General features: G+C 42.9%; 1 protein-coding gene across 6 annotated transcripts in view; it reads right to left on the bottom strand.

Annotated features, from left to right (window-relative positions):
* Positions 1–16,089, bottom strand: part of Ttc27 (tetratricopeptide repeat domain 27) — a 166,145-nt gene that overhangs the window by 103,109 nt on the left and 46,947 nt on the right. For 5 of the 6 annotated variants that reach the window (XM_036171384.1, XM_036171383.1, XM_036171382.1 and 2 more), the window contains exons 10-12: positions 13,916–14,029; positions 5,562–5,657; positions 1,977–2,099 (exon numbers count right to left, since the gene is read on the bottom strand). In XM_036171384.1, the coding sequence (XP_036027277.1) occupies positions 1,977–2,099; positions 5,562–5,657; positions 13,916–14,029 (333 nt within the window). The remainder of the gene's footprint in view (positions 1–1,976; positions 2,100–5,561; positions 5,658–13,915; positions 14,030–16,089) is intronic. The other variant, XM_036171387.1, reaches the window with a different exon arrangement.

A 16,089-nucleotide genomic window follows, 5' to 3' on the forward strand; every position in this document is an offset into this window, starting at 1 on the left:
AAGGAATGATGAGACAGGAGCTACATGGGGCTGGAAACTAAGACATTCATTCTCCCATTCATTCCTTCTTTAAACAAACATTTGAGACAACAGATGCCAAAAAAAATTGAAGTTCTGAGCCAGGCGGTGGTGGCGCACACCTCCAGCACGCAGGAGGCAGAGGCAGGTGGATCTCAGGAAGTTTGAGGCCAGCCTGGTCCACAAAGTGAGTTCCAGGACAACCAGGACTGTCACACAGAGAAACCCTGTCTCAAAAATCCAAAAAACAAAACAAAACAAAATCTAAGTTTTTGAAGAAACACAGTTCTATATTTCATCAAATTTGAGATGCTATCAATAGTAAGACAAATTTCTAATGAAAGAGGGAAATGCTTTGATCATGACCTAATGCTCTGAGCAATTCACACTAGCCTCTGGTTGCTTTGATTTTTTTTTTCCTAATCTATTCAGTAAAGTCTGACAATTGTTTCCGCCTTCAGAACATTGTTGGGCATTTTCTAGGGCAATCTGTTTATGTAGCTTAGTACAAAACAAAGCTTTATCAACTTTTGATTTTTTTTTTTCATGTTTGTTTTGTTTTGTCTGAAACAGGCTCTTACTACGTAGCCCAGGCCAACCTCGAACTCAGAGAGATCCACCTGCCTCTGCCTCCCGAATGCTGGGATTAAAGGCGTGCGCCACCACCGCCCCAGCGCATAGCAGCTATTTTTACCTGTAGAGCCAGTATGCCAGCTCCATCTTAAATTCTTTTAGCTGTTGCCGGGCAGTGGTGGCGCATGCCTTTAATCCCAGCATTCGGGAGGCAGAGGCAGGCGGATCTCTGTGAGTTCGAGGCCAGCCTGGGCTACAGAGTGAGATCCAGGACAGGCACCAAAACTACACAGAGAAACCCTGTCTTGGGAGAAAAAAAAATTCTTTTATCTGCAAGACTAAAAACCTATGAAAGGGACCTTGACTCTCCGGGGACACTGCCAGTCTCTCCCCACACTGGGCTGTGTAGAGCTTCACTGTCGTTGACCAGTTCATGAAAGACACGTAACTGCCACAGCTCTTCTACTACTCACACTGAGGGAGACAGAGAAGAAAACCGTGCCCTCAAAGCACTGTTTCCCATCTTTGTAACAAGGGAAAGGGTAAAGCCGAGAGTGGAAACCATCCTGAGGATTGTACTCTGTTGTGTGCTCTGTTCAGTCATGTAAAGTGCAATTGGAATTAACAAGCAGGGCTGCAAAGCTGACTCAGCAACTAAACACACATGCTGCTTTTGCAGAGGACCTCAGCTCAGTTCCCAGCAGCCACACAGTGGCTCACAACTGCCTGTAACTCCAGTTCCAGAGGATCCTACACCCTCTTCTGGCCTCTGTGGACACCGAGCACACACACAGTGCACATACATATGTAGAGGCAAAACACCCGTACCCATAAAATAAAACTAAACTGTTTCAATTAACATATGATTTCAATGTATCCAGTTTTATGGCTAGTCACAGGGTAGAGACACAAGTCTCAAACTATGGTTCACATCTGAGAAGAGACAACAGATTTACAACAGATGCAAACATTCCAGCATTTTCTCTCTTGACCCAATTGAAGAGTGGAATTAAATATGCATCACTCACTTCATAAGGCTTCTGCCTCAGCAGGGCTCACATAGCCTTTCGCTAGATAACTCCCTCATGTCCACAGCCTCTAGCCATCAGGTACCCCAAAGACAATTAAAATTAATTCCTGATACTTTACTTCAAAGCTGACCTATAGAAGAATCAATAGGAAAATAGATCAAAACATTCAGTGCCTTCCAAGTTTTTATTATTCTTTCCTAAATGCCAAACATCGTACCAACTCCAGGCTGCTTTTCTCCTTTATGGACACATAAAATGGAACTAAATACTGTCAGAGGCGGGCTTTCGCAAGAGCACTGGAGAAGTGTGGAGGGAAGAAGGAACCCACCATTCACGGATGCGATTGTTACGTACCTTCCCATGCTGCCCAGCCCTTTCGTAGCAGATGACCACGTCTTCCCACATCTCCAGCTTCTCAAATATCTGAAGGGCTGAAGTGGTACATCCCAACTCAAAGAGCAAAGCCGCAAGCTGGCGCTAGAAAAGCAAGTGAGAGTCATCAACAACAAGCAAACCCAGTCTGCCTTCCCAGATCTGCAGCCAGCCTTTCAAAGGCTGCTTATTGTAACACATACATCATGTATGGAATTCAACCTCTACTGTCTAGGAATCTGTGAGAACCACACTTACTTCAGTAAGCTTTTCTACAGGGGACGAAGTACTGATCAAAATACTTAACACATCAATTTTTAAGAACTCGGGACTCAAAAAACCAAATCAATGATTTCCTTCTTATCTAAAGATTCCTCCCATGAGAAGCTCTGATTTGTAAAGGTCATATCCACTAAACCAGTGTTTAAAGCTCCAAGGAAATAATGCAGACACCATTAAAATCTCTGTGCTTCGTCCTTGGGAATTTACACATGGGGGCATCTCAGGCTCTGTCTCAAGCAGTCCTACTTACTTTAGACACAGTCTAGTAATCTATGTCACCTAATTCCCCAGCCCCTGGAATATCAAGATGAGCAAGCAAAGCAGGTGAGGGCCAGGAAACAATACACTCAACAGTAAGTAGATTGTGTTTTAGGTTGCCCATGCTACAGCAATGGAAAAAATATTACAAGAAAATAAAGGAGATGATGTTTTGAATAAGGTCTGGTTTCATGTCACTGGTAACTGCTGTCTTCTCTTTTGAATACATCTTTACTGCTCTTTGAAACTCAGCTCACACTGAAGAATTAAAAAGCTTAATGGAAGCTAGACATGAAATGTGAGCCTTTCATCTCAATACTGGGAGGCAGAGGCAAGTGGATCTCTGTGTGCTGGAGGCTAGGGTAGGCAGGGACATATAGTGAGACCTCCTCATCTCAAAAAGAGAAAGGAAAAGGACTTAAAAATATTTCTATGTACCCCAAAATAGAGGAGAATTTGGCGATTTCAGAGCACTGGCTGAATCTTTTCTGAAACTAGATACAGGGTACAGGAGCAGTAGCACATCTTGAGGCTCATGCAGGAAGTACTTCAATGTCTTTATTAAAAGGTGGAGAGTACGAGCCAGGATGATACGGCTGCATCGAGGGAAAGACTTTCTTACAATAAAGTAACACATAAAGATATGGCTAGTCACTGTGATGAAAAGAAAAGGGGCAATTTAATTTAGTGAAAACTGATCTACATCTTCTCAAACTGCCTAAGGACTCTGAAATCATAGCTTCCTAAGCAGACAAACCACCGTCTAAGTTCTCTCTGGACAGCAGTTAGGTTTCCTAGTGGTCTGTTCAAAATAACAACAGCCACACTCTTGGCTAGAGAGAGGGCTCAGGTGGTAAAGGCTCAGGCTCAAACCAAAGGACAGAAGCTACACACTCAACAGACATACTTTCTTCTAACAATAGCTCAGAATCTCAACTGCTGACCATACACAAACCACACAGGACAAGGCATTCACAAATCCACAGACTGGGGTCAGTGCGTACCAAAGGCTCCAGCTGTTACAGCATCCAAAGTGAAATAAACGAACCTCCAAGTTTAAGGAATCTCATCACAGGACTTCTGGGCCACTGCATACTAGACAGCTTCTCTAATTCTAATTCCTCTTGTGTGTCTAATACACAAGTGATAGGTCAGGAAGCTGACTAAAATGCCAAGTCACTAATCATCTAGAAACCTCTGGCTAACATCATTCAATCTGTGTGCTATAGTGCTCCATCTCTAAAATCTGGAACATTTTATAACGTTAGTGCGATAAGGTAATTGGAAACTGTAGAACAAAATGTATGCCTCCCGCCAAGTGTGCCTTTAATCCCAGCGCTTGAAAGGCAGAGGCAGACAAAGCTCTGAGTTTCAGGCTTGCCAGGACTACAGACTAGAACTCAGTCTCAAATGGGGGAAAAAGGTAAGAGAAGGTAAACTATATTAAATGCCAAGACACCGGGAGCTGGTTCTTATGCAAAGTTCACTGCACTGGGGGTTCAATTTTCTTTTCCATCAAGTAAGAAACAACTAGGGGGAGCATATCTATAATCCAAGAGAATCATGGGGACAAAAGGCCAGCATGCCAACTCAGTGTAATGTAGACAAATGAATCTCTTCCACCGGCCAGTTCACAAATACCTGGCAGCCACTGCCTAAATAAATGATTTAGAGGCTTAATATTAAATTATAAATGCTCAGCCAATAGCTCAGGCTTGTTACTAGCTAACTATTACACTAAAATTAACCCATAATTCTTGCCTACGTTCAGTTTAGCCACATGGCTGGGTACCTTTTCTCAGTCCAACATTCTCATCTTACTTCCTCTGCATCTGGCTGGTGACTCCATCTCTGCCTTTCCTCTTCCCAGCCTTCTCCTCCTCTGGTCACCCTGCCTACACTTCTTGCCTGGCTACTGGCCAATCAGCATTTTATTAAACCAATAGGAGTGACAGATCTTTATAGTGTACAGAGCATTATCCCACAGCAGCTTGGGGCTTTAGGAGCTACCCCAGTCACCCTGCACCCTGGAAAGAGAACAGTCAGGGGTATCTCAAAACATAATGTATCAAATAAATGCTTTCTTTTTGTTTTTTTGTAAACACCATTAAAAGGTTCAAAGGTTTATTGTTTGGTAGAAAGTCTTTGAAGACATTTGAATATAAAATGCTGGGGCTTGAAAGATGGCTCAGCAGTTAAGAGCACTTCCTCCTCTTCCAAGGCCAGGAGGGTTCAGTTCCCTGCGTAATGTCAACCGGCTCACAACTACCTACAGCCCAGTCCTGGATGCTCTCTTTTGTACTCCATGGTCATACACACACACACACACACACACACACAGACTCACATACACATATATACATACTCTTATACATAAAAAATAAAAGTAAATCTTTTAAAAGCTAATATAAAATGTCCTTTTGAAAGTGAAAGCAGACAAGCAACTCTCCTGAGAAGCCCAAATCCATTCTTCTCTAATGCATTCTCTCTCTTCCCACTCTTTCTCCCCCTCTCCATACCTATGCTTAAATCTGTATTAAAACCTTTCCTTGCCAGGCGGTGGTGGCGCACGCCTTTAATCCCAGCACTCGGGAGGCAGAGGCAGGTGGATCTCTGTGAGTTCGAGGCCAGCTTGGGCTACCAAGTGAGTTCCAGGAAAGGTGTAAAGCTACACAGAGAAACCCTGTCTCGAAAAACAAAAAAAAAAAACAAAAAAAAAAAACAAAAAAAAACCCAAAAACCCCTTCCTTAATGAAGCCCAGTGAAAAGGAGAACGAAAGCATCTGTGATCCTCCTGTCTTAATTTCTAGGAGTCCACCCACTGCCAATTTAAAACCATTTCACAACTTTGTAAATCCACTACCACTTCAATCAAAATGGCAATCTGAAACAACTGAAAATCCCCAACTGCTTTGATTAATTTCAACGAAATATTTAAAAATTCCATAGTTAGATTTAAGTCGTCCCTTTCTAATGTATTTTCTCCTCTGATTCCGAGTATTTTTCACACGAGGACAAACAGAATACCTGGACAGCCCAGTGAGGGGGCACGTGGCAGCAGTAGAAAATCTTCAGACGCTCCAGCACGGGCGTGGTTTTGTCTGCAAACTGGTCTGCAAGAGCCTGAAGGACACACAACAATCACCATCTGTAGGTACAGTCATTTTAATGTAAGTGAAGTTCCTACCCAAAAATTATTCAAATAGGCACATAACTAAAGAACTCAAGTCATTGAAGTATGAAGTTTTTTTCAGTTTAAGTATTTTTAAAAACTTGAAATTTAATCAGTATTTCTATAAACATGCAATCTTAGATATTATCAGGAACCCCTTTTTTTTTGTTTGTTTGTTTGTTTTGGTTTTTTTTTTTTTTTTTTTCAAAACAAGATTTCTCTGTGTAACAGTCTTGGCTATCCTGGAATACACTTTGTGGACCAGGCTGGCCTCGAACTCAAGAGATCCACCTGCCTCTGCCTCCCGAGTGCTGGGATTAAAGGTGTGTGCCACCACCGCCCAGCACCAGGAAACTTTTTAAACTAAAATTTCCTATAATAAAGCTTTCAAAGAACTAACCTTCTTATTAAAATTTTTTCTAAGAAAAATTGTTCTTTATTGTATTTATCTCCACCATGATGCTGTTTTGACAATGTCACTCTCCAATGTCAATGTGAGATTGATTAACTATATGAGAAACTTGGGAACTTTTTCTTAGGAATAATTAATGAGATCTATCCAATTATAAACAAGTACTCTTGAGAGGTCTAAACTTCCTCCATTTTACAAGCTGGTCTACGTTTCAGTGTCTTAAACAATGGGCTATTAATCAGCAACACCTCTGACAGCAGGACGAGGGAGAAGAAACATACAAGGTCTGAGTCACCCCATAGTATCTCAAAGCGATGTCCAAATGAGGACAGTTCCTGCAAACCCCTCGAAACTTACCCAAGTATATCCAAAGATAAAAAAACTAAAACTCAGCCTATCAAAAATGCATTAATATAACTGCTGCCTGTTTAACCAATTATGTTTGAGATGACCTAACTGTTCCTAAAATTCCCCTAGCCATTCTTAAAAGGACCTGTACACCTTTGTCTGGGGTCGCCATTTTTGTACAGATGGTCGACCCTGCATGATGGTAAATAAACGCTCTTTGCTTTTGCCTACCATTTGAGTCTGGGGTCTTATTCAATGTTTTCTTGGACCCCTACACTCTCATTCCTCAGCAAAAGAGATGTAAGGGTGGACATCCATTTATGCACGACCATCTGTATGGTACAGCGAGTGGCTGCAAGCTATGTCATTGAATTCCTGTGATGTCCTGAAATTCCCAACCTAGTAATGAAAAACAGTTCTCAGAGACTGCACCAAGAAGCAGATGAGGTGTCCAGGATGGCTCTCTGAAAATAGGAACCCAGGCCAACTGCAGAGTCAAAAGCTGGCACTATATAGTAATCAAGTGACTAGTCATCAAAAAAGCTCCCATACAAAATGTCATCTTCAATACAGACATAGTCTAGTATCCCAGACAAACACATGACATCCCCATTACCACAGCCATCTGCCTGCCTCTGATTTGTCAGTAGATTTGTACTAACTACAGACTTTTTCTGGTATCAGACGCTGTTTTTTTTCCTTGGCGGAGAAGTGGGGCTTCAAGATAGGGTTTCTCTGTGTAGCACTGGCTGTCCTGGAATTCACTTTCTAGACCAGGCTGTTCCCGAACTCAGAGATTCATTTGCCTCTGCCTCCTGAGTACAGGGATTAAAGGTGTGCACTACCATGCCAGGCTTGGTATCAGAACTTCAATTGTGAATTACTGTTACCTTTTTTCCCACAATAATCCAGTTATTATTAACCCACCTTTCTTAATTTTCCGATTCTAACATAGAAAGCTGTTGTGTAGGATAATGCCTTTCCTGTACTTGAGGAGGGCAAGGCACCATGTGATACACTCTCTCACACATTAGGATATGGAAAGTTGTTATACTGGGGTCTACTTCCAAGTTGTTACAATTATTTACAAAATTAAAAGTAAATCAAGAATCAACAATAAACTTCCTTAGAAGAAAGATAAGGACATCTAACACATCCTGACAAAATCCTCCATGGTTTGATGTGAAATGTCCCCAAAGGCTCGAGGGTCTGAACACTTGGTCCCCAGCTGTGGAGTGCAATATTGGGGGGTTGCAGAACCTTTGAGTCAAGAGTACTAGCGGGCAGCAGCAGTTTATACCCGCCGTTGTTACTACTACTACTACTACTTCTTCTTCTTCTTTTCCTCCTCCTCTTCCTCCTCCTCCTCTTTTTTTTTTTTTTTTTTTTTGTTTTTGTTTTGTTTTGTTTTTTCGAGACAGGGTTTCTCTGTGTAGCTTTACACCTTTCCTGGATCTCTCTCTGTATTCCAGGCTGGCCTCGAACTCACAAAGATCCACCTGACTCTGCCTCCCGAGTGCTGGGATTAAAGGCGTGCGCCACCACCGCCCGGCAACTTCTGATCTAGAATTCTCTGCATCCTGGTTGGCCAATGTGACTAGCCATGCTGCCTCATGCTCCCACCAACATAGACTGAGCTGCTCTCTCCAGGCCTTCCCTGCCATGCTGAACTAAAATCTCCCAAACTGTGATACAAAATAAATCCCGAGCTGCCTTTGTTGGGTATTTTATTACAGAGATGCGAACAGAAAGTAATGCAGAGCTAAACACAGAAGGCCAGTTCCTAAATGGCACAGCACCTCTGACACTGTGGTTCTCTGCTGTGTGCAAGGGAGGAGATCCACGTGTCGGTTCAGCATCTGAGAGTGAGTTCACGTGTCAGAACAAACACAGTAGTACACATCACTTCTTGGACAGCCCAAGAGTCTATTCAGTCAGAGTCAGTCAGAACAAATTGAGACATAACCACACTCCTCAACCATCTTGACAAAGCTTCCTGGCCTTGCTTCACAGAAACTTAAGAGCAAAAGGGCTGCATGCCTCTAGCCAGGGCTCTTTCACTGAGGGAGGGAGGGAGGGCAACTTCTGCCTGAAGACATATGGTCACAATACAAAAATAAAGATCACAGAATTCCTTCATGAAAAGAAAGTATTTTTTAAAAAAATCAACACACCACATTTTCAAAAAGAAAAAAAAACTTTTACTTAATAATCTAAAACTTAAAAGTAAAATCATACAATTTACCAAGCCCCAATTACATGTAAAATATTATTTTCAAACAAAATCCATGTTGTTTCATAATATGACTAGGTAACATTAAGTTACTCAGTAAGTAGTCCTTGGCTTATTTTTTTTTAAGTTTTTTTTAAGATTTATTATTTATTATGTATACAGTGTTCTGCCTGCATGTATGTCTGCAGGCCAGAAGACGGCACCAGATCTCATTACAGATGGTTGTGAGCCACCATGTGGGTGCTGGGAATTGAACTCAGGACCTCTAGAAGAGCAGTCAGTGCTGTTAACCTCTGATCCATCTCTCCAGCCCCGACCTTGGCTTATTAATCATCAATTTTTTTTGTGCATTTCAGATAGTTCTGGGTAACTTGTAGGTATCTGTGTCTGATGTACTCTGAAACAGCAAAGACCACCACATGGAATAGAGCCAACATGCATCTCATTGTCTAGAGCAGTGGTTCTCAACCTTCCTAATATTGCAGCCCTTTAACACAGTTCCTTATGTTACGTGACCCCCAACCATAAAATTATTTCGTTGCTACTTAGTAACAGTAGCAAAATCACAGTTATGAATCATAATGTAAATATCTGATGTGCAGAATATCTAATATATAATCTGTGGGGTCATGACCCATAGGTTGAGAATCACTGATATGAGCTGAATTGGCTCCACACGTGATAAAGATTAATTTAACACCTATCTACTTCTCTCCTACACAGAACATACTTCTTGCTGTCTTAAGCATAACAATACCTAAGTAAAGCTTAGCTACCAAAATAACTAAAAACATTAAGCTAACAGACAAAAAAGGATGGCGGTATACTGCTATTCTCTCCACTGAGCTCAAAGGTCTCTCTTTGTGTTCGCTAATTTCCAAACCCATCCTAACCTATTCTGTCATGGTTCGACACGGGATGGCCTCCACAGGCTCACATGGTGTTACAGCTGGTGGTGTCACACGGGCGGGCGGGGGAGGGGGAGTCTCCGAGCCCAGGGACCCAGCTGGCAGCAGTGGGTGACTAAGTTAATTTCTAGGAAGTTCTGAAGCAATTCTACCATACTCAAACAAACTGGAATCCCCATGGGCACAGTCAATAGGAAAAGCAGGGCTGACATTTACAATGACCTGAGCTCTCTTCCAGGCCTACCCACAAAGAAGTGATCACGTAACCGCAGAGGCCTTCATCCATGAGAGGATTTTTAAAATACTTTTTGCACTTTCAGCAAATCTACAAGGATGGCTTCCTCAAGAAAGCTTTGGTGGAGTTACTGTTGTTTTAAAATCTCCTTCATTTTTGTAGCTATATTTTATTTACGTAGAAGGGTTTTGCCTTTCCTGTATTTATGTGCACCACCTGTGTGCCTTGTGCCTACAGAGCTCAAAAGGCATCCAAGCCCCTAAAACTAGGGTTACAGATAGTTGTGAGCCATCATGTGGGTGCAAGGAATCAAACCCAGGTCCTCCGTAAGAGCAACAGGTGTTCTTAACCACTGAGCCATCCCTCTAGCCCCCAAGAGCTTTGTTTTATTTGACATTTAAGGTAAGTTGCTTAATTGTTAGCACCAGTCACTAATCACAAGTATCAGGTATGTATAACTGCTGGGAGCAAAACCAGATGTCCAAAAAGTGGGGTCTCCACCTCACCCATAGGTAACCCTGACAGATCTCAAACTTCCTAAAATCCTCCTGCCTCAGCTTCCCAAAGGCTGGGGATACAGATGCATACCACTATACTTGGCTTGTTTTCAGGTTTTAGTATTTCCCAAAGGCTGGGGATACAGATGCATACCACTATACTTGGCTTGTTTTCAGGTTTTAATATTTCCTTTCAAGATCATTTCTCTTAAACTCAATCAAAAAGCAAAGTATTTGTGCATATGGAACCCCCACACCCCCACAATAACAATGCCCACATCCCCAGAAACTACAGTTTCATAGGCCAGAGGGTGTCTCTATGGAATGGGCAGAGAAGAATGAAACCCCACAATGTAAAGATGTGTCTTTGGTACCATCTTTATAAAGACTTTCCCAGAAAAGCCTACAGAAGATCAAGACTAAAATTTAAAGTTAGCACAGAAAATGATTTAGTACGTAAGACAACTGCACAAGGTCTGGTACGATTTAGACTTCGTGCGCTTGCATCTGAAAGTACGGGCATACGTCTTCAAAGGAGCAGAGCTGGTCCCAAAGGGCCCTCCCTGTCATTGAAGCAATTTATTCTCACTAGAAGTATATCAAAGTGTCTGTGGACCTTCTGAAAGCCAAACAGAAACTAGCTGATGATCTGAAAGGGCTGACTGATCACATGCTAGCTCACCTTTGACTTGCTTCTTGTGCAATCTTTGTACATGTCTGGGTGGACTTATTTAAAGAATTTAAAATATGAACTTAAACAGATATAGCAACAGCTGGGTGGAACAGCTGTTTTTTGATAGGAACCTGAAGTCGACAGTGATTTACAAACTGAGCAGTCAAATAGATGCCACTTCAGACTCTCAGGGATATTATACAATTCCCTGAGGGAAGGAGAAATTAGAATTAAAATTTACTAAGTTTCAACAACATCCTTACACCTATGCTGAACCAGTCCTACATAATAACTAGCGAATAGCACCTGTGAGAAACAAAATCCAGGTCAAAGCCCCAGGACTGGGGAGCAGGCGAGCTGACCCGGCCGCTACTCAGCCTCATCTCATCTCTACACAGACAGTGCCCACACTGAAATGAAAAGCGGCTTCTTGCACAAGAAACACAGAGAACTAACTGTAATTGACCATTCTTTACTGCACTCAAAGCCCTTAACACAGGAATCAGGACCTGCCATAGTAACATGCTCAGCCGCTGTTGTTAACGGGAGCTGGGAGGTGCAAGAGCTCCTCTTCAAGCTTCCACAGAGAAGACAGACCAACAGAGGCAGCCTCGAGGAAGCCGAGTGACCACACCGACATCCCTCCCTTAGCCACAGCTGGGGTCAGTACTCCTGAAACTTTCTGGCTTCGGGTCCCTTTAAACCTTCAGGACTGGAGGGACTGTACAGGAAGTGTGCTTCCATGTGCTATAATCACTCGATAGGTACTATAGTGAGCTGTATGCAACAAGATTGAGGACTCATACAGGAGTACTCATAACTACAGCCATCCAAAACTTGACAACGATGTCAAAAAAACAAACACTGGAGAAAAGGCAGAATCTTCAGCAAACTGCTAGAAGAAAACACGTATAGGAAAAGATTTTCTGGATAGACTCCCCTTGACCAGGAATTAAGACTGGCAATTGACAAATGGGAACTCCCTAAAATAAAATTCTCCTGCACAGATAAAGAAACAAGCAAGCAAAAGCAAGCAAAGAGGAAGACCACAGAGAGGGAGAAAATCTTGGCCAGTCATCATATGACAGCACATATAAAGAACTATAAAAAGCAAACAACTTATTCAAAAACTGGACTTGGGATCTGAATAAACTTTTCAAAATAAAGAAACAAAATTGATTCCGATGAGGAAGAGAAAGCTGACTGACAATATAAAAAGCTACACTCTACATTATTTTTTAAGTAGAGTACAACTACTGTCTTAGCCAGTGTTCTATTGTTGTGTAGAGACACATGACCAAGGCAACTGTTCTAAGAGAAAGCACTGAATCGGGGCTTGCCTACACTTTCAAAGGTTTAGTCCATCATCACCATGGCGGAAGCGTGGCAGTTCTCAGTCTGACACTGGAACAAGAGTTGAGAACTACCTCCTGATCCGCAGGCAGAGAGAGAGAAAGAAAGAGACTTTGACCTTGATGGGGGCTTCTGAAACCTCAAAGCCCACCCCCAGCAACACACTTCCTCCAATAAGGCCACACCTCCTAATCCTTCTGATCCTTTCAAATAGTGCCAGTCTCCAGTGACCAAGCATTCAAATATAGGACCCTATGAGGGCCATTCTTTTTCAAACCACCAGAGCACAAACAGCTGTGATTCCACAATAATATACTCAGCTAAAATCCTTAGACATTACAGTGAACAGGGCTTCCACAGGCACTGACTTGATCCTCACCTACACCCTTAACCTGAATAGGCAACAATACTCAGCCTAGAAGATTTCGTGGGACAGACTTTTTAACAGTTTGTCCTGAGTTTATAATTCCCCTGTCTCTTGTGGCTGTTAGAATCTTTGGTTATTTAACTACATGCATGATGCAACATTTTCTTCTTACTTTCGGCATCTGTCACTTGAAAGTCCACCATGTCTCAGGACCTGTCATTACAGCCCTCAATGGAACCGCCTATAACTAAGTTACAGCCCATACAGACTGTCGGACAAGTCACCTGACGTCAGAGCTCCTGCATCCCTTCCACAGGACTAGGACATGCCTGGCCCTAGAGCCCCTCTGGCCCCCTTGCCATCCCACTCAACTTCAGTAGTTCATCATTTAGCTCTATACAGTGTTGGAAGGAAACCAATCTTTACGAAAATTAAGACACTTTGAATTTTAAAAAACTTTGTTTTATATATACATTTGTTGTTTTAAGTCATTCCCTTACTCTTGAGAGGTGCAGTAATGTCAACGAACACTGAGTACCACACTGTGAATCAGAGGAACTGGCAGAAGTCCAGAGTATGAGCTAAGGGCTCCCTCCACAAAGACATAAATTAGACGATCCATGGACTCATCCTGTCACATGATTTGGCTAAGTTCCAAAATTTGGGAATTGGGGAAATAAAAAGATTTCCCCCTAAAGTACACCCTGCAGAGGCAGGACTAACAGCTCCCTCATTCTGCTCCTCCTCAAGAGAAATAGCCACCTCTCTTGATAAGGTGGTACAGGCTGAGAAGATGAGGAGCCCCTAAACACAGGAAGGCCTAAGGAAGAACAGACCCGGCAACAGAGTACCACCACTCTGCTATGAAATCTACGCTCCCCACTCAAAGCACATTCTCACCATCTGACACCAGAACCAACATTCAAAATCCAAGCTGGGCACGGCAGCCCATGCCAACCCCAGCACTTGGAAGTTGACTAGATCTGGAGTTCATTGTCGGCTGCATAGTGAGTTTGAGGCCAGCATGGACACAAGAGGAGATTCGGGATTAGAGAGGTTAAATGCTGAGGTCACAGAGCTACAGAGGAAAGAGACAAAGCTGAGCTTTGCCGCCAAATCACATTCTAGAAGCTGTAACCTAAGGAATAGCAAGAGCCACAGAGGGAGGGCGTCACCACGTTACCTGCATCTGCCTCATGGCCCGCTCCACTCTCCGAGTGCTTCCTCTCTCAAGCTTTGTCCGCAGGATCAAGGCTGACGTCTGAATGGCCCAGAACTTCGGTTGTGAAAGTAAACACTGATGGAAGGGGGAGAGGGCAGGGGAAGAATGGGTAAGCCAGATACAACTCTTAGGGTTGTCCCCCAACCCCACAAAAAATCACAGTACAGATGACCACCGATTGGACAACCTAAGCAATCAAAAAGAGCAGGGAGGAGAGGGGACGCTCTCATCTTTTTTCAACTCACATTATAGAACATTATTTTAAACTTGGAGAATCCTTTTAGCTGTGGGTAGAGTCCTCAGCGTTAGATGGCCTAACTTCAGGCAAAATGCTTTCTTAAAAGGGACATCCGAAGAAAACTCACCTACAATAAGACTCAAAATATGTACTTCCTGAGACTTAGCCCAGAGAAAGTTACACCAGTCCTCAGACAGAACTTGGGCAGAAACTTGAACTAGAACCAGCAGTGAATGTTTGGGGGAAACAGTGCTCCGCGGTAACAGTACTGCCTGGCATAATGGGCACACTTTAATGTAGTCGTTTAACGCACATTTAAACCCTGGGTGGGCATCCCAACAACAACCTTCGTTAAGGCTCATTACAAAGAAAGGGGCTTGTTTATCTGTCTGAAAGTTGATGCCATCCTTCACTGGTGTGTGTTGGTTGTTTCTAAACAAGCATTTGCTTGTCTCTAGAAGTCAGGTGTGGAAAGCTCCTAGTCAGAAGCCAATTAGTCATTCACATCCTGGCTGCTCATTAGGAGCACCTGGGAAGCTTAGAGAATTTTAAAAGCAAATGAACTTCAAGAAGAAGAGGATCTGGGCATCCATATTTCTTTTAAGTGCTCCATAGGTAAAGCTTAAGTGCCGCCAACTTGAAGAACTATTAGGTTAAAATAATACAAGTCTGTCTCTGGTCAAATTTGTCCATTAACTCACAATGTTCATTAAAGGCTAGCATGAAGACCGTCAATGAAATATTAGTGGCACCAAAGTCCCTAGAACTCCTCACTGCCCCATGTCCAGCTCGCTCACTCGCTCACACGCGCGCTCACATGATCTGCCTGACTCTATAGGCACATCCTTTCCCCACTCACCACTCACCCTACCCATGAGTGGCTTTGCTTTTGATTTCCTTTCATTAAAAATTACTAAACATAACTTTTTAGGTCAGCATATAAAGAATGGGTTTCACCGGAGTGAGTGCACACACATGTGCACTTACACTGATTCTCCTTGGTTGCTGCCCCACAGCTCTCCCCCATGGCCCCACCCTTTGCTGCCTCCCTCCCGCCCTTCCCCAAGACACTCCCCTTTCTGTCTTCTCATCAACTCTGTCTCATCACCTCCCCCTCCCGAAGGACTGCCCCCCTTCTCACGATCCCCTTTGAGTTTCCAGACACCTCAGTTTTTAACCTTACTCTAGACCATGAAGATAACAGCAAAAGTCATTTTATAAGATTTCCAAATGAAATTATGCACATTTAAGTGAGCGATTTAAGATAGTTATTCAGAAATTGATGATACTACAAGTCAGAACTAAAGAACAGAGTAACATTTTTAAAAATGTCATGCAAGAGCATGAGAGGGAGGGGCCGGGACACACGGAAATGCACGGAGAGGAAAAGCAAAGGGAGGAGGTCTCCTGAAGTTTGTTGTTACTGCACCCGAGGCCCCGCTCTGTGCTGCAGGAACTGTCCACAGCAGCTGGACAAGTCAGCAGTCTCTGCACCCAGGAAGCTTCTGCAGCTCCTAAGGCAATGTCTTATTAAGTGATTTTCTTCCAAACTCACTTTTGTAACTAAAATGTTTTATCTACTGCTTGAAATATAATTTCTAAGACAAATGTATAACCTTCTTCTGTTAGCTTCCATTAGTAATCCTACAAAGAGAATGCATTCACCAGCATGAACAGGACTATTTATCAGTACTAACACCATGAATGACGAAATAGAGACATTTAAAAATGAATTCCAAGGATATACCAGTACTGAGAATGCAACTCTGTGCTTTACTGCATGCAAGGCAAGCATTTTACCACTGAGCCACATCCTAGTCAGAAAAGGAATCCTCTGAAACACACAACACTGTTTGTCACAAGCTTTTATTACTAAACGTGCTCTCCAGAGTTTTCG

This window comes from Onychomys torridus, chromosome 21, assembly GCF_903995425.1.
Source record: "Onychomys torridus chromosome 21, mOncTor1.1, whole genome shotgun sequence".
Lineage (NCBI taxonomy): Eukaryota > Metazoa > Chordata > Mammalia > Rodentia > Cricetidae > Onychomys > Onychomys torridus.